At 39.9% G+C, this 23761-nt stretch overlaps 1 protein-coding gene across 1 annotated transcript in view; it reads left to right on the forward strand.

Annotated features, from left to right (window-relative positions):
* LOC126249334 (solute carrier family 35 member E3-like) overlaps window positions 1-23761 on the forward strand; it is a 181728-nt gene that overhangs the window by 65125 nt on the left and 92842 nt on the right. Inside the window, exons 3-4 of the mRNA XM_049950990.1 lie at window positions 6613-6765; window positions 6844-6926. Coding sequence (XP_049806947.1) covers window positions 6613-6765; window positions 6844-6926 — 236 coding nt within the window. The remainder of the gene's footprint in view (window positions 1-6612; window positions 6766-6843; window positions 6927-23761) is intronic.

The raw sequence follows: 23761 nt of genomic DNA on the forward strand, positions 1-23761 counted from the left end.
TGTTGTTCATCTAGTTGATTTGTACCAGAGAGGAAACTTCTCTAACTTTGAAAAGATTTAGAGAGATACTTGAACCTTACACAAAGTGAGAGAATTCCTTGGCTATCTCATCTGGTAAATCTCAAAACAAGACCACTAAAATCACTTTATAGGGTGTCCATAATAAAAGTTCCAGTTTCAAAACACTTGAACAACATGTTATTGTCACAAGGAGAAATCACAAAAAACAACAAATAAATAAATAAAATGCAATAAAAATAATAAATAAATAAATAAAAATTTGACCACTTGATTGCACTGTAGGCATCAGAATATGCACACCAACAGATGCACAGTATATGATTGTATCTCAATTTACATCTGAGATGCCCAACATGACTACCTCCATGAAGGATCACATGCTGCTGGTAAAGCTCTTTTACAAGAACAGTGACTGTGTGATTGTAGTCCTGCAGAAGTTTGAGACACTAATAGATATGAGAAAAGGCATTAGTCCAATGTCTCCTAAGGGTGTGGAGAAAGCGATTACAAAATTTGAAAAGGCAGGTTTTTTTGAAGTGCAGTGTGGCAGAGAGAGGAAAGCAGTTGATCCAACATCTGTCGAAGATGTAGCTACAGCACTGCAGGAGGGGACAAGTGGTGGTGTGCAAACATGAAGTGTGCAGAAAACTGCCAGGATGTTGGACATGCCTGTGAGTATGGTGCATAAAATCCTATGAAACATCCTGCATTTCTGTACATACAAAATCATCCATGTTCAGGAGTTGCTTTCTGCTGACATGCCAGCAAGACAAACATTCACTATTGAATTTCTTCCTCACAAGGCAGTGGACAATGAATGACCATGGAATGTTGTGTGGATAGACAAAGCCCATTTCCATCTCCAAGTACATATCAGTATGCAAAATTGCAGAGTATAGGCAGTGGAAACGTTAAACATTATGAGAATCTGTTGTGCATCAATATCATTTCAAGCCTCCAACTGTGTAGATGTGCTGTTAGGATCATTTTTATGCAAGATGTCACTCGTCTGCACATTGGACAGCCAGTGAAGTGGCTGCTGCACAGGCATTTTGGGAATTCTAAAATTATCAGCTGTCATTTCCCTACATGCTGGCTGTCCAGGTCACCTGATCTAATCCATGTGAATCCTAGCTGTGGTGTTACATGAAAGATGTTGTGTTCCATGCTGCAATTATGAACGTAGCTGAAATGAAGGCACATATTGCAGAACAGATTCTAAATGTGACCCACAAGACACTCTGATCTGTTGCAGAACATGCTGTTTCTTGATTTCAGGTTGTGGCAGAAAACAGTGGACAGCATGTCGAACATGTCATGAACCAGTCTCATAAAAGTTAGAAAGTGATGTCATTTTGCTTTTTATGCAGTTTTTTGCCCTAGGACAATTAAAACTGATGTAATTTTGCTTTTTATGTGATTTTTGGCCTCAGAACAATTAAAAAGTGATTTTCTCATCTGATATGGTACAACCTTGCCATGGTGGATGGGCTTATCTAACTGACAGTGCCACAACTCTTGACTACCAAAATTGTGCAGTCATGCACATTGAACAGTGTGGATGGTGTAATATGCAGCTCAAACCATAGCCATCATATTGCGATTCAATGGTCATTTTTAGCTAACCCCATTTATGTTTTGATGCTTACAGCACCATCTGTTCGTAAGATTACTGTTATTTTCCCCCCATGAAGTTCCCCTCTGTGTCAACAATATGCTGTCTAAATCTGACATCATTCTGAGCAGTGGTTCCCTTTCTACAGCTTTTTGAAACTGGAACATTAATTACGGACACCCTGTACTTATAGATGGAACTGTGTAAACGTTAGTGGAAAGACTTCGGTGGAATAAAAATAATGAAAAATGGAAGGAGTAAAACACACATACACACACGTAGAGAGAGAGAGAGAGAGAGAGAGAGAGGGGGGGTGGGGTGGGGGGGGAGGGGAGTGAGAGAGGGAGGGGGGGAGGGAGGGAGGGAACAGAGAAAGAGGGAGACTGCAGATAGAGCAGAGTGGATGTGGATTAATGGAATGAAGTGGGAGGCACGGGGACAGAGGTGGACTTTGGTTTGGGACAGGGGCAAATGGAGATTGAAAGCAGGATTGTGTGATCAGAGGGTGTTTTGTAAGAATAGTTCCTATCAATATCATTCAGAGAAACTGGTGTAGGCTGGAGGAATGTACATTGCACAGGTTGTGAAGCAATTGTTGAAGTCCAGCATATTCTGCTCAGCAACTAGGTGGTCAACTGTGCTCTTGAGCACAGTTGGGTGGTGGCTACTAGTTCAAGTGGGTAGCTGATTGGTACTCATGCCTATGTGAAAGGCTGTGCAGAAGTCAAAGCAGATTTGGCTTATGACATAACTACTTTCACAACCTCTGATGAGGTGGAATATGCCTGCTGTAGTACAGGAAAAGATGTGCTCAGTGGGTCCATAGGACAGGCATCCAAATGGGATTTTCATAGGGATATGAAGTGTATTTCAATATGTTGTAAGTAGCCAAGGCACAAGGATGGACCAAGATATTTCATAGTTTGGTTAGGTGGTGGAATACAACTTTGGGGGAGGTAGGAAGAATTTTTCATAGGATGTTCATCATTTGAGGGCACTTGTAAGAGGACATGGTCAAGTGCTGGTATTGGGTGATGATAAAGGGTGCTCCTCACCACAGGTCTATGGAGTTCATTGGGGAATTGCAGAAACATTTATATATGGCATGAGAGATCAATTTCTGGACTAAGGTTGGTGGATAGTGCATGGTTGTGAAACTCCAAGGGTGGTGCCTGTCTGTAAAGGTCCTATTAATGCCTTCAGCTTAATGGGCAAAGGATTGCTTGTCACTGCACATGCCACTATCTGTGGGTGGCTACTCTTTAAGGGACATATGTTTTAGAGTGAAATTATTGGCAGCTATCAATGTGGAGATACTCTTCTTGGTCAGTGGGGCTTATATGGATGGAGGTTTTTATAGAACCAATGGAGAGAAGATAGCAAGCGTTAAGAGAGTTGGCATGCCATGCTGAAGAGGACCATGTGAAATGGATAGGTGAGAAGGTTTTAAGGCTATGGAGGAATGAGGACAGTGTATCTTGGTCCTTAGTCCAGATCATGAAGATACCATCAATAAATGTAGCCAGACAAATGGTTTAAGGTCTTGCATGACTTGGAAAGTTTACTCCAGACTGCATGTGAACAGGTTGGGATATAAGGGTACTATGCAGACATCAATTTGTTGTACATCTTCCCATTTAAGAAGAAGTTGTTGTGGATAAGTACATGGTTTTCAATAAGCATCTCTAGTGTTTCAGGAGATGACTGCATGAAAACTACAAAACATAAAGAAAATAGACACATGTCAGTGGATAGAGGATTACAGATGCTCAATGTGGGCACTGTTTATGATGCGTAAACTTTGGTATATGTATGCACAGCATTGAAGTCACTGACATGGGTTATATAGGAAGGCACAACAGCAGCCCATTTTAGAAATACTGTTTGGAAATACTGTTCTACTTAGATGACTGAAACCTTAAGTACACATTGACAACATGTCTGTGTACAAAAGTAGAGTACAATCTTATGATATGAATCACAAGTTTTTCTGCTAGAAATTTTTACATATGATGGTGAAAGTAAAGGTTACTATTTTGTAATTAATCAGTATGTAGTTTTTCTCCTGTTGATAGTATGTTACTGTTTGTAGTCTACTTTTCTCCAAATAATATCCTGAACATCCCAAAAAATTCAGATTTATAGCTCAGATTGTTTTTTGTAAATAAAATAAATTTGTCTGAAAATACAGTTGTTGGGAAATTCAATTCAAAGTTCATATCTATGCTTGACCTCTGTTGCCCCTACTGCATTACAGATGCATATTCCTCTTGTTTTAGATATTTCTCATCCTCTCTCTTCCTTTTTTTGTTTCTCCTAATTGTTCTGGCCTCTTTAGTTGTCTCAGGTTTCTACTTTTCATCTTTGACCATTGTCATGGTGTCAGTTACCACCAGTGATTATCTCATACTGAACCCAAGACATATGCTTAGCAATTGCAAAACTCTACTCCTGCTTAGTGTCCTATAATTAAAATGTATTAGAGCATGTAACAAACCAACTCTCATTGTGTTGAAGCCAACAAACACTGTTTTCAGCAGACATTCCAGTATCAAATAGTTAAAACAGTCATTCACATTTTGTTTCTTCCCATGTCAGCACCATGACTGTAGTTTATTATGGCATAGGTCCTTGTACATGTGCTTAATTACTTGCAATACTGCAAATGGCAGTTGCAAGTACTTTTATGTATCCACACTATGAGTCTATAGTAGTGTCACAAAGCCCATGCTGTGGACTGTCATCTGCAGAAGCACTGCAGAAGAAGGTAGTCAAAACTGCTTTCCTTATGGCTCATGTGGCACCTTGATTTTGTCTTATAGCTAAATCATTATAGAGCTTCAGTCTGTATCATCAGGACTGCCCCAGAGAAGTGTGACAGGAATGATATTATTTTCTATATACATAAATGATCTGGTGGACAGGGTGAGCAGCAATCTGTAGCTCTTTGTTGATGATGCTGTGGTATACAGGGAGGTGTCATTGTTCAGTGACTGTAAGAAGATACAAGATGACTTAAATAAAATTTGTAGTTGATGTGATGAATGGCAGCTAGCTTTAAATGTAGGAAAATGTAAGTTAATGCAGATGAGTAGGAAAAACAAACCTGTAATGTTGGAATACAGCATTAGTAGTGTGCTGCTTGACGGAGTCATGTCAATTAAATATTTAGGCTTAACATTGAAAACTTATATGAAATCAAACAAGCAAGTAAGGATTGTAGTAAGAAAGGTGAATGGTTGATTTCAGTTTATTGGGAAGTGTTGTTCATCTATAATGTAGACAGGATATAGGACACTAGTGCAACACATTCTTGAATACTACTCAGTGTTTGGGAACCACATCAAGTTGGACTGAATGAAAGAATCAAAGCAATTCAGAGGTGGGCTGCTATATTTGTTACTGGTATGTTCAAACACACACAAGTATTACAGAAATGCTTTGGGAACTCAAGTGGGAATCCCTGGAGAAAAGACGAGGTTCTTCTCAAAGAACATCACTGAAAAAATTTAGGGAACCAATATTTGAAACTGATTGTGGAATGATTCTACTGCTTCCAAAGTACATTTTTGTAAGGACCACAGAGACAAGGCAAGATAAGAGAAATTAGGGCTTTTACAGAGGCATATAGATAGTCATTTTTCCTTCACTCTATCTGAGAATGGAACAGGAAAGAAAATGACCCTCCACCAAGCACCATATGGTGTCTTGTGGAGTATGTATGTAGATGTAGATGCAGATGAAGATTTAGGTTTAGATATAGATTGTCCACTTCTTCCCTTGTGAGATGACCACAACCAACTATATGTTAGTCATCAGACAGCTTTTCCCCTCTCATATCCCTTACCAGTTTATGTGTGTGTGTATGCGTGCCCAGACTCCTTTGTATGTTTCTGAAATGCTCTAGCTTTTCATTCTTTACAGTTTTTTCATAAGGTATATTTTGCAACACGTTTGCAGACCCTTTTGAATCTCCATCTCCAATGTACTTCACATGCCATATGAACATTTGACATGTGAAAGTAACAGAAAAATGGTCATGGCTACACTTTGGGAGATCTTTAAATTTGTTTTCAAACCACTTCCTTATATCCAATTCGGTTCTTTTAACTACATTTTGCTGTTAGACTTTGATTTCAAAAAAGTTTCTGTTACCAAAAAATTATTAACTGTAGGAGAACCTGTAAATGTGGCTTTTCAGACTTTTACTCAACAGCATTTTGCCTTTAAAACTACTTCTTTATCAAAACCTGCATTTGTTCTGATAGAAAGCATTTTTCTTTGATATTTCTGTCATCTTTATGAATTTGGTATTTAATTTGTGGGAATTATTTGATTTTTTTATATTATTGACCAAATTTCTCATAGGTTTTTGACCGTGAAATCTCAGCATTTATGATTTCATTGACTGTTGCTTTGATTCTTGTGTGGAGTAGTGAGTGCAGACAATTATATGAAGCTGAATTTGTAGTCTCTAAGTAAGGCAGTTTACCTGGTAGACATTTTTATGTTGTCCATTCTGTTATGTGCGTATTCATATGATGTTAGCCTAGCCAATTTTGGGTAACTTCTGTCTACAGTCTTTCAAACTGGTACTATGCACATGCTGGTGAAATCCTTGATTCATTCGTGCTTTGTAATGTTGTCCACATTAATCAATTTCATAGCTGTCATCATACATTCGCATACTGTATGCCATATAAGAACATTGTTGCATTTAACATTTTATGAAGAAAGCCAAAAGGAAAATGACCCACTGTCCTCTAGTTTGTTTCACTCCAGAACAAGTGAAGTGCCTTTCCTTATCAGTAGTTTGTTAAAATTGTCAGAAGCTGTTGTATGGTTTATTTTCAAACTATTTTAGTAGCATTATAAAATAACTTCTCTATTTGCAAATGCAAATAAATAAATTTATGATATTCATGACAGTAATCCTTAATGTGTGTCTATATGAGTGTTCTGTATTGTTTTTCAAGCTTGTCAGTAAAAAGCAGCAGGACTTGCAAGTGGATCCTATGCAACTTCTGTACTACCAAGCTCCAATATCATCATTGATACTACTTATACTTTTACCATTCATTGAACCAGTAGTGTTCACAATATCCCACAACTGGAGAACTGCAGATGTTGTAAGTATTTGTAATTCTGCAGTTGCACACTATTTTTTGAATGCTATATTTCTAATTGTTTATTTTTCACTTTTGCAGTGCATGATACTTGCATCATGTTGCATTGCCTTTTTTGTAAACATCTCAATATACTGGATCATTGGAAACACTTCACCACTGACGTATCCTTTATATAAGTGTATTATACATTTGCTTAAAACTATGTTGTTTTTCATTGGCTTCCTTTCCTTCTAATGGCATGAGAGTTTCCATATTTTACTTGCCTGAAATTATGGGGATCTATATACACTCCTGGAAATGGAAAAAAGAACACATTGACACCGGTGTGTCAGACCCACCATACTTGCTCCGGACACTGCGGGAGGGCTGTACAAGCAATGATCACACGCACGGCACAGCGGACACACCAGGAACCGCGGTGTTGGCCGTCGAATGGCGCTAGCTGCGCAGCATTTGTGCACCGCCGCCGTCAGTGTCAGCCAGTTTGCCGTGGCATACGGAGCTCCACCGCAGTCTTTAACACTGGTAGCATGCCGCGACAGCGTGGACGTGAACCGTATGTGCAGTTGACGGACTTTGAGCGAGGGCGTATAGTGGGCATGCGGGAGGCCGGGTGGACGTACCGCCGAATTGCTCAACACGTGGGGCATGAGGTCTCCACAGTCATCGATGTTGTCGCCAGTGGTCGGCGGAAGGTGCACGTGCCCGTCGACCTGGGACCGGACCGCAGCGACGCACGGATGCACGCCAAGATCGTAGGATCCTACGCAGTGCCGTAGGGGACCGCACCGCCACTTCCCAGCAAATTAGGGACACTGTTGCTCCTGGGGTATCGGCGAGGACCATTCGCAACCGTCTCCATGAAGCTGGGCTACGGTCCCGCACACCGTTAGGCCGTCTTCCGCTCACGCCCCAACATCGTGCAGCCCGCCTCCAGTGGTGACGCGACAGGCGTGAATGGAGGGACGAATGGAGACGTGTCGTCTTCAGCGATGAGAGTCGCTTCTGCCTTGGTGCCAATGATGGTCGTATGCGTGTTTGGCGCCGTGCAGGTGAGCGCCACAATCAGGACTGCATACGACCGAGGCACACAGGGCCAACACCCGGCATCATGGTGTGGGGAGCGATCTCCTACACTGGCCGTACACCACTGGTGATCGTCGAGGGGACACTGAATAGTGCACGGTACATCCAAACCGTCATCGAACCCATCGTTCTACCATTCCTAGACCGGCAAGGGAACTTGCTGCTCCAACAGGACAATGCACGTCCGCATGTATCCCGTGCCACCCAACGTGCTCTAGAAGGTGTAAGTCAACTACCCTGGCCAGCAAGATCTCCGGATCTGTCCCCCATTGAGCATGTTTGGGACTGGATGAAGCGTCGTCTCACGCGGTCTGCACGTCCAGCACGAACGCTGGTCCAACTGAGGCGCCAGGTGGAAATGGCATGGCAAGCCGTTCCACAGGACTACATCCAGCATCTCTACGATCGTCTCCATGGGAGAATAGCAGCCTGCATTGCTGCGAAAGGTGGATACACACTGTACTAGTGCCGACATTGTGCATGCTCTGTTGCCTGTGTCTATGTGCCTGTGGTTCTGTCAGTGTGATCATGTGATGTATCTGACCCCAGGAATGTGTCAATAAAGTTTCCCCTTCCTGGGACAATGAATTCACGGTGTTCTTATTTCAATTTCCAGGAGTGTAGTATAATGGTAGTTGCCAAGAAATTAATTATAAACATGTTATTTTCTTCAGTTTATATGTACAATGTCTTGTCTCACCATTAGTTCAGACATCTACACCATGACCCATTTTCATATATTAAGTGAATAATAATTAAACACATTAAACCCAACACTAGTTACAATAACATTGTGACTGCAAAAGATATCTATTGCAAATTATTAATAATGAGCAGAAAGTGTGGACATAATACCCATTGCTTGTAGTTAAAGACTATCCTAGCATTCATCTAAAATGATTTGAAAATAAACCACAGAAAACAAAAGTCAGAATAGTTGAATCAGGTAATAATCCTGAATCACTATTTTAAATGCATTTCCTAAATGTGAGTGACTTTAATAAATTACAATAACAGTTATTGTTAGTGTCCACTGAATAGATGTAGTTGCTCCTTTTAGAGAAGTGTATTTTGTTACTTATTGGTCTTATGAAAGAGTAGATGTACTGCAATGTCAGTGGATGAATCCCCAGCATGTTAAATAGTGATCTTCATTGGCTTCATGAATTAATGCTGTGTAGCACAGATGCAGTTTACTTTTAATTTCCAGAGCTTAGCACAAGGGTGGTTGAATAAGTAAGGTAACAGAAGCTCTCAGAGGTGTATAAATGCACCATGCAAATTAAATTCCAAGTCTGGGTGAATGAGACAGTCAACATTTTCTAATGCTGGATGTAGCTGTGCCATTGTGCTCTGAAATAGGGTGTAAAGATTGAGGCATGGTTAGTGATTGAAGTATGAAGTGTAAAATTGTTTGATAAAGAGAGGACAGATGGGTGAAGGTAAGGCCTGCCAAACACATCCACATAAAATGAACATATGTGCCATGTTGAAGGGTACATTGAAGGCATTTGTTACATATATGTGAGGCAGATTGGAGAACAACTCAACATCTCTGTTGGCAGTGTAGTAGCTATCATACACAACACATTGGTCAGCCATAAGACATTTTGTCACTGGGTAACATAGCAATCCCCATATGGCAATAAAACCAAGCAAATGTGGTTGTTTCTTCAGTACATCATGTGGTATCAGGCATGGTGTTTCATCCATGCACCATATCATCACAGTGGGTGATAGACAAAAAAGCACCGGTGTCATAGAGGCACCCCTTATCGTTCTCCCCATTAGAAGTTCAGAACAATGGTATCCATGAAGGAAGTTATAGAAAAAAGTCTTTTGTGATGCAGGGTGTGCTGCTGGCTGATTTGCTCTTGCATGGAGAGACTATGAACGAAGTCAATTGTAATGTCATGCTAGAAAAGTTGCAGAGGCAGTTTGGAAGAAACGACTGGGAATGCTTCCAAAAGATGTTATGTTGCTGTGAAGTAATGCACAGCAGCTTATGGCCTCAGTTACATTGTGCTTGGTCTGGCATTTTCACTGGACTGCATGAGAACACTCTTGATGCAGTCAATAGACCTGTCTCCTTATAATCATTATGTTGGTTTTAACCGATTGATTCACTGAAGGAACAAATGGTTAGATAACCATGGTGACTATGCAGAAAAGTAACTTTGAGCACCTCTTAAATTTCCTCAGATGACTTGCTATCTTACTTTTGAACTACCTTCATATGTCAGATGTGTATCTGTGATAAGCAAATGAATGCAATAAGAGCTTGTGCTGTCTAATATTAATATGTTATGAATGATTCAGTAAAGTAATGTGGCCCTTATCTTGAAGGTTTATTTGAAGAGGGCTGCATTTTAGTGGGCATGGTTACAGTGGAGTTTATATGGCCTTGTATTCCTTTGACCTTTGAACTGATTTATCTAGATAGTGATAGAAGATCTACAGTTTAACAAGCACATCAAGCCATGACACAGTTTAGTATTTTTCACATTATCAAATCACCACTAGAGATGAAAAAAGAGATAAGTGATGGAGAAAAATCTCATGTTTGACTTAAAATTGAAACCCGACTCTTTACATTTGTATGATGATGCTTACCCTCCTAGCTGTGAAGCCACACTGTGGATTGTGCTAACCCAAGAACACTGTAATTTATTGCTCAAACTGTGTACACACATGGGGGACAAGGTACAATACAATAGTTCCAACAGGGGGTGCAGTTGGCAGGCTGTGGAGGCAACTGCTGTCATATTAGCAGACTGTGTGGTCTCTAGTGGTCAAATTAAGCTCAGATTTCATTCATGAACTATGAAGCACCATACCCCAGAAAATTGGTAGTTACAGCATTCTCATTTTATGAAGAAGTGAGCACTGTGCTCCCGTCTCTTTCTTCTTTGTTCAACGTATGTTGTTGAGATGTGTGATGCCCTGCCACCTTGGAGTAGAGGGGGAAGTTGCATGCGAGGGCAGTCAGGTGGGTGCCTGCCCCCTGTGAGAGGCTATATGGTAGGACAGGAGACACCAGTGCAGCTTCCATTTCCCTGTCTGAGTCCAACCTCAGGGAAGAAGGTTGCAGCAAAGGCGGTGGAACAAGTGGCACCAGCTGTGATGGAGTCAGCAGCAGTGGAGGTGTCGGCTGTGACAGAACAGGAGCTATGGTCCTGCCGTGGCCCCTGACAGCTGAAAGGGGTATCCACAGAAGATAAGACAGGTGTGAAAATGTTGGCAGTGGTTTCAGAGAAGGTGAGGACACCAGCTGCAATGTAGGAGACAGCCAGGCAGATGGAGGATGCAGGGACAGCAGAGGCACACCTTGTGCGCAGCTGCGCATGTCAGGTCATAGCTGGTCAATGTGTCACAACACCCTCCCTTCATAAGTGTGAATAACATGGATGGGTCGACCATGGGTACTATCGATTACTGCCGGTGTCCATTTTTGCTGGCGGCCAAACCTGTGAGCCCAAACATCTGCACTAGGCCAGAAGCACTGTGGCACCAGTGTTGGCAGATGGCCTGGTGTCAGCTAAAGCAGATATAGCTGAGCCCAGGATTGACAACCATGCAACAACTGTGCTGGACTCTTATCACTGAGAGGGGTGAACCATAAGAACTGAGAAACTGGTCAAGATTTACTGCTGGGACACATATGAAACGTATTCTTTCATCTGAGTCTTAAATATTTTTACTAGCCATTCTGCTTCCCCATTCAATTGAGGGAGGAAAGGAGGAGCCATGATGTGGTAAACACCACTTTTTTTAACAAAAATTTTCAAATTCCTGAAATATGAACTGGGGCCGTTGTCTGTAACTAACATATACACAAGAGCTTCCATTGCAAAAATTTTTGACAAAGCTGAAATTGTTGCCACCATAGAAGTACACAGGCAACGGCCTTGCCGCAGTGGCTACACCGGTTCCCGTGAGATCACCGAAGTTAAGCGCTGTCGGGCGTGGCCGGCGCTTGGATGGGTCACCATCCCGCCGCCACGTGCTGTTGCCATTTTTCGGGGTGCACTCAGCCTCGTGATGCCAATTGAGGAGCTACTCGACCGATTAGTAGCGGCTTCGGTCAAAGAATACCGTCCTAATGGTCGGGAGTGCGGTGTGCTGACCACACGCCCCTCCTTATCCGCATCCTCCTCGGAAGATGAGACGGTCCCGGAAGGGCCACTTGTGGCCTAAAGACGGAGCTTTATTTATTTATTTATAGAAGTACACAGATAGTGCAGTGCGTATGGAAACTTAGAATCAGCATCAATTACAACAAACCAGTAGAAATTTAAAAAAAGGTCCCATTGAAATCTACATGAATTCATTCCCAAGGCTGCTGTGGATCCTGGCCATGGTGACAAAGAAGCACAGGGAGCCACCTGATGGATGACACATTGTGGACAGGCTGCAACAACTTGTGCTATTTCCCCTTCAGTGCTTCGTGAAAAAACATGTCTGCATGTGAACACTTTTGTACCTGATGCACCCTAGTGGTCCACATGTAATAAATACATAACCTCACACCAAAGGGTGGATGGGACTACAAGCCAGGGAATAGGGTCCTCTGTAGCTAACTCCGAAACAGAAAGATGATTTTCTAATGAAAAATAATTTCTCAAAGTATCAGAGGCACCCGTGTTGCATAAAAGAAACAAATTTACTTAAAACAGGATCCCTGGCAAGTGTGGCTGCAATTTTAGTACCAGTTGTAGCAAAACCATCAACAACATTTTGAGTTTCCATGTCTAAATGAAAACAAAACAATTCCTCTTTATCAAACTCTGGATATGGAACAATTGGCAAATGCTATAAGGCATTGGCATTGGTATGTTGCACTGTAGATCAATAATGTATGTCATAATTATATCATGATAGAAAAAGAGCCCATCACTGGAAGCAAAGTGTGGCTTTGTCCAGCAAGGATGCCAAAGGTTTAAAAGGAGACACCAGTGGTTAGTGGTCTATGATCAGGTGGAACTTAGAGACCTGTAAAGGAAAACATGAAATATTTTTAGAGCATGCATGATTGCCAGAGCTTCTTTCTCTATTTGAAAACAATGCTGTTGCACTGAATTTAAGGATTTAGAGGCATATTCAATAGAGCATTCAGATCCATCTGCATATTTGGATGGTGCCAAGGCCAAATTGAGACATGTCCTTTGCTGACATAAGGTGTTGGCTCAGCTGAAAAGTGACCAAATGAAGGGCTGACCATGGCTTGGATTTCAAAAACTTGACTGCCTGGTCACAAGCTGTGGATCAGTTGTAAGGAACACATTTATGTAATAATGCATGTAGTGGTTGTGACACAGGAGCAGCAACTGTTAAAATTTGTGATAGTATGCAATTTTGCCTAAAAGTTCCTGTAATTCCTTGACAGATGAGTGGTGTGGCAATGGGGCAACAGCATCAGTATGTTTGTGCAGTAGTTTAATGCCAGCACTTCACACCTCAAAACCCAAATAAATAATGGATGGTTGAAAAAACTGTCTTGTCCAAATTGCACTTTAACCTTGCAGTCTGTAAAACAGAAAATAGACCACAAAGTTTCTGCAAATGTTCCTCTGTAGATGCACCAGACACTACTATGTCATCTAAATAGTTGTTGAAGCCTGTAACTGATGCAGTAAGTTGCTCTAAAAAGTGTTGAAAAATAGCTGGTGCACTTACCACACCAAGAGGCAAATGCTTGTATTGATAAACTCCAAGAGGGGTATAGATAACTAGGAGGCATTTAGCTTCCTCCCTCATCAAGCAGCAGCTGTAAATATGCCTCTGCCAAGGCAGTCTTTGAAAAATAATGGCATCGCCCCCATCCCCAATAATTTTTCTAGCAGATAGCAGATCATCAGGGCATGGTAAAGGATAGTATCAGTGATTGACTGTGCATTAATTGAATTTTAAAAATCACTGAAGAGGCATAATTTACCTGTATGTTTTTTGACCATTACCATTGGTGCTGACCCTTCACTGGAAGAAATAAATTGAATAACATCAAGGTATTGAAGACAATCTGATTCTGCTTTTACTTGATCCTGTAAAGTTACCGATTCCGGGCGGGACATGAAAAAACAGGGGCGGGCAGGCTGTTTCATCATAATATGAACCTGAAATTTTGTTGCAAAACCCAGTCCTGGAAAAAAACAGAGAGAAAAATTCAGCACAGAGAGCATCTAACTGTTGATATGGAACTTGATCAGATACCAAATGAACATCATCATCGATGGAGAATACAGTCAGTTTAAAAGTGTCCAAGGGAGACACATTTTCAGTGTAAGTACAAACCAAAGCCTTGTACATCACAGGTGTAGAAAACTATCCAAGAATGGGGATCTGTTGTTTGTTATAATTCACCATCCTCCATGACATTGCAGTCATAGGACAAGAACCCATATACACGTAAGTCTGAGAATTCACCAATGTTGCTGCTGCACCCATACCCACCTGCATTCTCAGTAGTTTGTTAAACACACACATTTTAATACATAACTTTCTCTGAGGTACCATCACTGCTGGCACATTGTTCACATCTGTGTTCATTTCATCCTTACTCAGGTTTGGAAAAGAGTTACATACAGATGCAACATGCCCTTTTTTATGGCACCTATTACATATTGCCCAGTGCTTGGGACACACAGTCTGTTCATGTTGAGAAGCAGTATGGGCGTGAAGGTAGCAGAACACGAAGCTGTTGCTATTGTGACACAGACTGTTGTTGTTGGGAACGATGATTACCTTTATGATTACCTTTATGATGCTAAGATGTCTACTGGACTGCTGCAATAGTGTCTACATTCACTTGCAAGCTGACTGAAGGCTGGGAGGGGTGATAGGAGCTGATTTCTGAAATATAGGACCAGGCCTTTGTCTGCCTACTTGCAGCCTGTGAAACTGAAAATGACTGAGCTGTGTACGATATTTCCATAAGCATGGGATTTTCATGCTGTAGAGCTTGCTCTCAAATTTCCCTATGAGGACCAAAACATATGATTGCACAACAAACCATTTGATCTGCACAGAATTCCTTATGAACATTTCTCACAAGATTACAATGACATCTAAGTCCACGTAGTTCTGCTGCTCATGCCCCGTTTGACCGGTTTGGCTGCTTTTGGTGAAGCCCTGATCAAAAAAGGGCCAGTGTGAGATATTTAGTTTGTTTATGTGGCAAGAAACTCTGAACAGCAAGTTTTTCTTAGATAATGTGAAGGTGAGGAGAGGCTACCTCATGGAAATATGTCGTGTCATAAGTAGTTATTACAGTGAAAAAGCCTTCAAAAATGCCTCTGGTACCCCAGCTGTGGGGAGATGGTCAGCATCATATGTTGATAAGATACATCTACTGATATGTGTACTCATATCTTTATTAAGATGTATTGGCATTTACTGCATTTGTCCATTATATAAATTGTAATTAAATGACCAGCCAGCAGGGTACTTGTGAGAAAGAGATGCCTTTACACATGAAATGAATTAGACAGTTTTAAGAAATCTGTTTTCATGCCATTTAAAAATATCAACATTTCTTCCCAAGTTTTAGGGCTGAGTTTGACAGTATAATTTTGTTACTATCAGGATGAGCTTGATGACAGCATATGGCACAAAAATTTCTGGAGTCCCATCAACTCACAGGCTAACTATCACAAAGAAATAAACCATGAAAAAGATATTGAGTTTAATTTCATGGATAGACTATTGAATGATGCTAAGGCATTTGTATTGTAGAAGGAAATAAATTTTGGCACTATTCCAAGACACTATCCACCAAGTACTTCATCAGCATCCTCAAACTTCCCTATAAGAGTGCTGAATAAATAAGGTGAGAGAATTGGCATCTAGAATGTGTGCAGCTGAGGAGAAGAGAACTATTGACAAGAGGAGTGTTCCTCAGTCTTTAGAGAGTGCACAAGCCTAGTGTACCTCCTGCAAGGGAATCACTGCTGTTCTTCTTTCTTTACTTTGGCAAAATGGTATATTTACTGCAAGACTCCATATGTTGTCATCTTATGAAGGAACCTACAGATATAAAACAATTGAAAGCCTCCAGCCAGTTTGCTGGCCATCTGATTAAGAGCCTAACATAACAACACAGTTCCTCTGAAACTAGACAACCTACCAAAGACAGAGAAATAATGTTCCCAACATTGAGAAGTTGTTATTAATACTGATAAGTGGGCTCATATCTCCAGTTTCTTTGTAAATTTGACTCTATTTTGTAATCACTGAAATAATATCACATACCTTCTCAACATTTGAAGTTTTATTTCATTGCCTATTTCCCTTCTAGATGTGTTATCTGTCAGGCAATGTAATAAGCCAACATACATTTTGCATAAGAACCATGAAGACAAGACAAGAGAAATTAGGGGTCTTTCCCTTGCTCTATTTGGGACTGGAACAAGAAAGGGGATAACTAGTACAAGTACAAGGCACTCTCCATCACACACCATAAGTGGCTTGCAGATTATGTATATAGGTGCAAATTTAGAACTAGATTTAGGTTGTGGTAGTCATCCTCCTCATCCCTGACCTTACATTTTATGAATGAGATGTTTATGTTGTTGGTCAGTATATTTTTCTGGGACAAAATAGGACTAAAATACTAAAGTTAAGAAATGCACTGCCTTACAAAAACAGTGAAGGTCCCAGAAGGGGAGGAAGAAATGAAATTAAACTTCATGGTTTGGTTGGTGATTTGATGTTATATCAGTGATTACAAAATGGAGTCAAATTTAGAAAGAACTTGGCAGAATGAGCCCACTTCTCAGTATGGTATTGCATGCCATCTGGCCTGAATGCATGCACTGATTTAGTTGCCAGGATGTCATAAAGTCATTTTATCATCTATTGACGCAAGCTGGCTCACAAGCGTAGTGTGACTGGTCCTTGATATCCTGTAGGCCTGCTCTCACATTCCCATGTAGTCCATCATTGGGCCACTGTCACATTGCAATGCCCCATAGATCTGGATATTGCATGGTTCAAACAGCTGGCCAAATGGAGACCCACAATGAGGCCCCTTCCAAACTCTGTCAGGAGCAGATAACATTGTATCACATGTATACATGTAGTCTCCTTGCCCTTCATAGTGGTCAGGTAACTGATGATGCTGTTAATGGCCTAGTAAGAACACTAAACAAAAACAACACTAAAGTACTCTGGTGGTCATTTTGTCTGCTGCAGAGATTTGCAACCCTAATCATTTACATATCCGCTGAAGGTGCATATAAGTACAAAGGTACATTGACATCTGACTGTGTCTTCTTTGTCTTTTTCATCAGGCAGTGTAACTGAAATACGTGTAATACTCAGAAAACTCAAAATTAAACACCTAAATATTATGAAAACGATGCCACAGGAAAGTGTTTCCACAACAGCACAGCACAGGAAGACAGTATTACCATCAAATTGAATGAAAACTTTACGAACAAAAAGTCAGAAGTTGAAAATATTTGTAATAATCATTTTCTAAATGTTGTGGATATAGTAGGATCCAGGAGTTCATTAGAAGATGCTAGGCGGTTAATGGAAGAGGCCATACCTATGCAATTTGATACAATTAAAATCTCACCCAATTCTCCCTCTGAAATTAGGAAAATAATAAACTTGCTTAAAAGCAAAAACTCACATGGAATTGATGGCATTTCCAGCAAAATACTAAAAGCTTGTTCTCAACAGATAAGTAAGATTCTCAGCCACCTGTGTAATAGCTTTCTGGAACAGGGCATTTTCCCTGATAGACTGAAATATGCTATTGTTATACCTTTGCATAAAAAAGGGGATAGATCTGATGTCAACAATTATCATCCAATCTCCCTTCTAACAGCTTTATCCAAAATTATCTGTAAAAATGAAGTACTAACAAAATGTCAGTTTGGTTTCCAGAAAGGTTTTTCAACAGAAAATGCCATATATGCTGTCACCAATCAAATTTTGAATGATCTGAATAACCGAACACCACCCATTGGGATTTTTTGTGATCTCTCAAAGGCTTTTGATTGTGTAAATCATGAAATTCTGCTAGACAAGCTCAAGTATTGTGGCATGAGTGGGACAGTGCACAAATGGTTTAATTCATACCTAGCTGGAAGAGTGCAGAAAGTTATAATAAGCAGTTCTCATAATATGCAAAGATCAGCACATTCCTCAAACTGGGGAACTATCAAGAATGGGGTTCGACAAGGGTCAGTCTTGGGTCCTTTGTAGTTCTTAATATATATTCATGACTTGCCATTCTATATTCATGAAGAGGCAAAGTTATTTCTCTTTGCTGATGATACAAGTATAGTAATCACACCTGACAAACAAGAATTAACTGATGAAATTGTCAATAATGTCTTTCAGAAAATTACTAAGTGGTTCCTTGTAAATGGACTCTCACTGAATTTTGATAAGACACAGTACATACAGTTCCATACAGTAAGTGGTATGATGCCATTAATAAATATAGACCTTAATCAGAAGCATATAGCTAAGGTAGAATATTCAGAATTTTTAGGTGTGTCCATTGATGAGAGATTAAATTGGAAGAAACACATTGATGATCTGCTGAAACGTTTGAGTTCAGCTACTTATGCAATAAGGGTCATTGCAAATTTTGGTGATAAACATCTTAGTAAATTAGCTTACTATGCCTATTTTCACTCATTGCTTGCATATGGCATCATATTTTGGGGTAATTCAGTACTGAGGAATAAAGTATTTATTGCACAAAAGCGTGTAATCAGAATAATAGCTGGAGTCCACCCAGGATCATCCTGCAGACATTTATTTAAGGATCCAGGGATATTCACAGTAGCTTCTCAGTATATATACTCTCTTATGAAATTTGTTATTAACAACCAAACCCAATTCAAAAGTAATAGCAGTGTGCATAATAACTACAATACTAGGAGAAAGGATGATCTTCACTATTCAAGATAAAATCTAACTTTGGCACAGAAAGGGGTGAATTATACTCCCACTAAAGTCTCTGGTCACTTACCAAATAGTATGAAAAGTCTGACACATAACCAACAAGTATTTAAGAACAAATTAAAAGAATTTCTGAATGACAACTTCTTCTACTCCACAGAGGAATTTTTAGATATAAATTAAGAAAAAAAAGAAAAACCAAACAAAAAAATTATAAAAAAAATAAAAAAACAAAAAAATAAAAATTGTTGTTATATTAACTTAATTTGACTTGTTCCACATCATTACGAAATATCGTATTCGTGATCCATGGAACTAGTATTAATCTAATCTAATCTAATCTAATCTAATCTAATCTAATCTAATCTAATCTAGTGCTACATTGAAAGAAATATGTCACTGTATTGTTGTGATGAAATAAACAATCACTTATTCAATAGTATAAGGTATATTGCAGTACATTCTAAAAACATTCTAGTCCAAAATTATTAAAAACATACAGAAATTACCTTTATTTCTCGAAGATACTCAGACATTTTGATAAATAGCTTTCTTCGAGCAGGTTATGTCACTTACTGGGAATATATAAAAATGAAAACAAGTGAGCACAGAAAGCTCAAGAACCAGTCAGGTACAGTGAGTTTAGTTAATTGCCTGAGCTAGAAAAAAAGTTGGATGTACCATATGTGCTAAATAAGGAGTGAAGAAGTTGTACAAAGATGAAGAGGCTTGCATAGGCTGGGCTAGCGTGGAGACCTGCATTGAACCAATCTTTGGACTGAAGGCCACAACAAACAGCATTGAACTGATAAGAACTGAGAACTTCTTTTTGTGGATATCGTGTTTTAAAAAAAAAAATAAAGATGGGAACTTGGGTCACAGTATATATCACAAACTAACACATAGTGACCTGTATTTAAAAGCCACCAGCAGTTGCCTATGATGCACACTCGTCTGTGGATCATGTGCTATACTAGATTCTGAAAAACTGAGATGATGTTAACAAAGTTTGGTTACCTCTGCTCTGTAGCTTTCTTTATCAGAACAGGAATTTTAAGGGGTAGATTCACTGATAATTTAGACCTGTGCATGTTTATCAACTTGAACAGCCAAAAGAAATGGGGAAACCCATGTAGGCAGTGACTCTTTAAAATTTTTAGGATTTTTAAAAAGCACTGTACAAAATGTGTATTCAATCCTCTGGTGTAAGTGCAAATATGGCTGCATTCTGTAAGAGATGATTTTGGACTTACGATGCTAGTAGTATACAAGATTCCTTGTCAGTTTTGGAAATTATACATAGCTCATACATGTTACAGTTAAATAGACATGCAATGAATATCTGCATTACATAGAAGTAGGTTAACCAGCAAAATGCAATATTGCTGATCATCATCTAGATATGGGACATGGCATGAAGTAATTCAAAACCATCATCATCGTGGGCACCTTGGACTGCCCTGATATAAGAAGCAACTGAAATCTGTATACTGAATGAACTAATCAACAAGTATACAGGATAGCAACTTATTAAAGCTTGAGGGGTAACACTATTGGCACTAAGACTTCATTGAGACCAGATGTGTGGGTTTACCAATCACACATTAATAAGGGTCAAAGTTACTACAGTCAGGCTCAGCATTAACAACTCAGCTGAGTACATATGCCATGGAAAAGAGTTACCCAGCGGCTTCCCGAGGAGGGTTGCTTTCCTCCAGGAAAACTAAAATGCTGCCTCATGGCCTGGTTTCAGACAGTGGTTGATGGAGGCATAACCTGTGGGGCTGCAGAACAGTTATCTCCTCATCTTTTCCAGGTATGCTACCTGATTCCTAGAGTCAGTGACATAACTCTGTAAGGGAAAAAAAGATGAAAAGAAGACAAGAAAAAACAATGTTGATATTACAGTTACTAAAAGGTGGCACAAGCATAGACTGAGATGTGTCCCATCTTCTCAACTCCTCCTTTACACTGCCACTGGATACACCTATAATCATCATCCAGTGGAACTGTTATTCCCACCAGGTGGAGCTCAGACAATAAATATCATTTTATCCAACATTATACCTATTTTGAAAGCAGAGTTGGCCCAGATTGAGCACCAGGTGGCATCTGTACTTAGGCACTTGTGGACATTTTTACTGAACAGATAACATTCAGTGCAGCATTAGATGCTTAGTGTGAGCTCTCTCCTTGCAGTTTTGTGCTACTAATGGTTAGCTATCTGACTATGGTGTGAGAGACTGATTTCAGCCAGTGTCACTCACAAGGAACTCCTTGAGTGTGAGGTTGCAAGTTCAATCTTTGGTAAGACTCATTTGGAAGTGTTGTGTTAACAATTACAACAGGAAAAATATTAGCTGCTAATGAGTCACCATAGGCATCCGAAGATTGGTGGAAAATGAGTGTCCAGGAGGTGCAGAGATCAACCTACTATGGGAGGTATGTATTACATTTCACAAAATGGACATTGTTGACATTCAAGAAATGTTCAAACCAAACCATTAACTTGCACCATGAACACCAAATGAAAAATGGTGCACCATCAAGTCAAAGGCGAATATGTTGGGAGCTATAATCCGTGCAGGAGGTTCAGCTAGGTATCCACTCTTAAACAATGCATATTAAATAATAAAATTGTGTAATGGGGTGATGAGAACTGATGGAATGTGATGGCATACAGCTGAATGCGAAATAATCTGTTGTGGAGATTATCATGGAACTGGCTATCCTTTCAGATGTTGCTGCAGATAGTGTGATAATATGTTTTAGAGGCATGGAAAGAAAACATCCATAGGCTGAATTTGTCCAGTGGTTCCAGGTGGTTTGAATTCCAATGTCACACACTTTTCGGGAGGGATAGTTTGTTATAAAGGAGTATGAATTTTATATGCAGACCAGGAATCAAGCGAAAGCAAATTATTTTGACTAGCTATTGTCCAAAAGCAGTGCTCATACCATAGTTGTAGTTCCATTATGCCCATTTTCCCACTCTTACACCAAGCGAGGTGGCATAGTGGTTAGCACACTGGACTCGCATTTGAGAGGACAATGGTTCAAACCCGTCTCCGGCCATCCTGACTTAGGTTTTCTGTGATTTCCCTAAATCGTTTTAGGCAAATGCCAGGATGGTTCCTTTGAAAGGGCACAGCTGATTTCCTTCCCCGTCCTTCCCTAATCCCAGCTTGTGCTCCATCTCTAATGACCTCATTGTTGATGAGATGTTAAACGCTAATCCCCCTCCTCCACACTTGCTTGCTGTGACATAAATATTCCCTACTGCTCTTGCAAGATCATGCACATGAGAAAGAATTGTAGAGGGCAGAGCATGTCCACTTACTTGCAACATAATAAATAACTTTCCAACTAATTTACAATCCAGATTAACAGTCAGTATAATTGTATACAAATGCGTTAAGGCATTGACATTATTTGGTGTTGATACAGCTCTCTTGGTACCTCTTATTTCCAGTGTTTCATGGGCATTTCCACTTCAGATCCCACCTGGTTGGAGTTGAAATCTAATTTGTTTCTTAATAATGAGATAAGTTTATCTCATCTACAAATTTTCAGGCCAATTCTTCAGTTTGCTGTTCATTGTCAATTTACCTCTTTGTTTGAAATTTTGTTATCTTACGTCTTCCAATTCTGTAGCACTGTTTGAAGCTATGCAGCCATCTGCTGTTTCCCTTGAAATCACTGTAATCTATGTCACCCACAATTTGATGTGCATAATGTAGTAGGTCATTATCGTGCACATCCAGTGAATTGTGTCGAGCATCCTTGAAACGTGCAAAAACCAGATTTTGCAACAAGTCCTCCCTTGAATGTCCAAAGTTTCTCTCTCTCTCTCTCTCTTTTCTTTTTTTAACTATGCTGCAGATGATCTTCCATGTATGTATGTTTAGTATTCTCTCCTTGGACAATGATTGTCCTTTACTATGATGCACTACATGGCTCAACACCTGTTTCTGTATCACTTTCACTTGTTAAGCACATATTTTCATCATTATACTCCTCATGTACATTGTCCTCACATTTGATTGTGTATGACACCACACATGTCACTGACTCATCTAGCAGGAATGCTAATACTTCATTTGCCACTTATTTCTCACTCTGCAAATTCCTTGGCTTTCTTTATGATGAAATGTCAACTTTTGTTGTAGATCTAATGCAATGTCTGATTTGGTTACCATTGCCATTGCTTTGCACTGTAGCACTGTTGTGGGTTACTTGTCGACTAAGCAGTTGAGCTACACTCTGTAGCCTCATGCTGTGCTCACTGTTGGATACCTTCAGTCCCGCCCCCTGTTGTCATTATCAGCCGATATTATGGTTGCATGGCAGACAATATGTGAGGTGTCAAATGCTACAAACATCATTGATCTTTTGTGACCTTGCACTCTAGGGGTTCCTTCTCAGAAAAACTGAACTGCAGCCAACCTGTACTTGGTATAACTTTAATTGCTTGCAGACAGAAATATCATAAGAGCTGGTCAGTTTCTTTTGAAATAAAATATGATATGCTTTAACTTGATTTATTTATCTTTAAACAAAGGAAAACACACCTAACTACATTATACTCATTCCTTTGAGAATACTGACAAATTTTATAATTCATGCTCTCAAAAAAATTCACTGACAATTCAGCATTCATATTTCAATGAAACATTTCCATCAGTGCAGTACTAGACACTTTATAATTCAAATTTGCATGTTTCTGGCTCATAACTCTTTCATTATATGTTTGCTCAACCAAGTCTTCCCCATAGCTAAGCTCATGTGCTCGCTACCTGACAATGCCCACCAGAAGAACCAGGAGTCTACAGGAAGTCTTGGAAGGTAAAGGTCACCAGGTAGTGCTCACTGCTACATAGTTTGCTGGCAAGTATATCAATCACAGTATCCTTACATGAGGTTGCTGTCATACATACAACTATGGATTTTACTCTCTGTAATATCTATCTCCCTCCAGACAGAGTTCTGA

The sequence above is a fragment of the Schistocerca nitens genome, chromosome 3 (assembly GCF_023898315.1).
Source record: "Schistocerca nitens isolate TAMUIC-IGC-003100 chromosome 3, iqSchNite1.1, whole genome shotgun sequence".
In the NCBI taxonomy this organism is placed as follows: Eukaryota; Metazoa; Arthropoda; class Insecta; order Orthoptera; family Acrididae; genus Schistocerca; species Schistocerca nitens.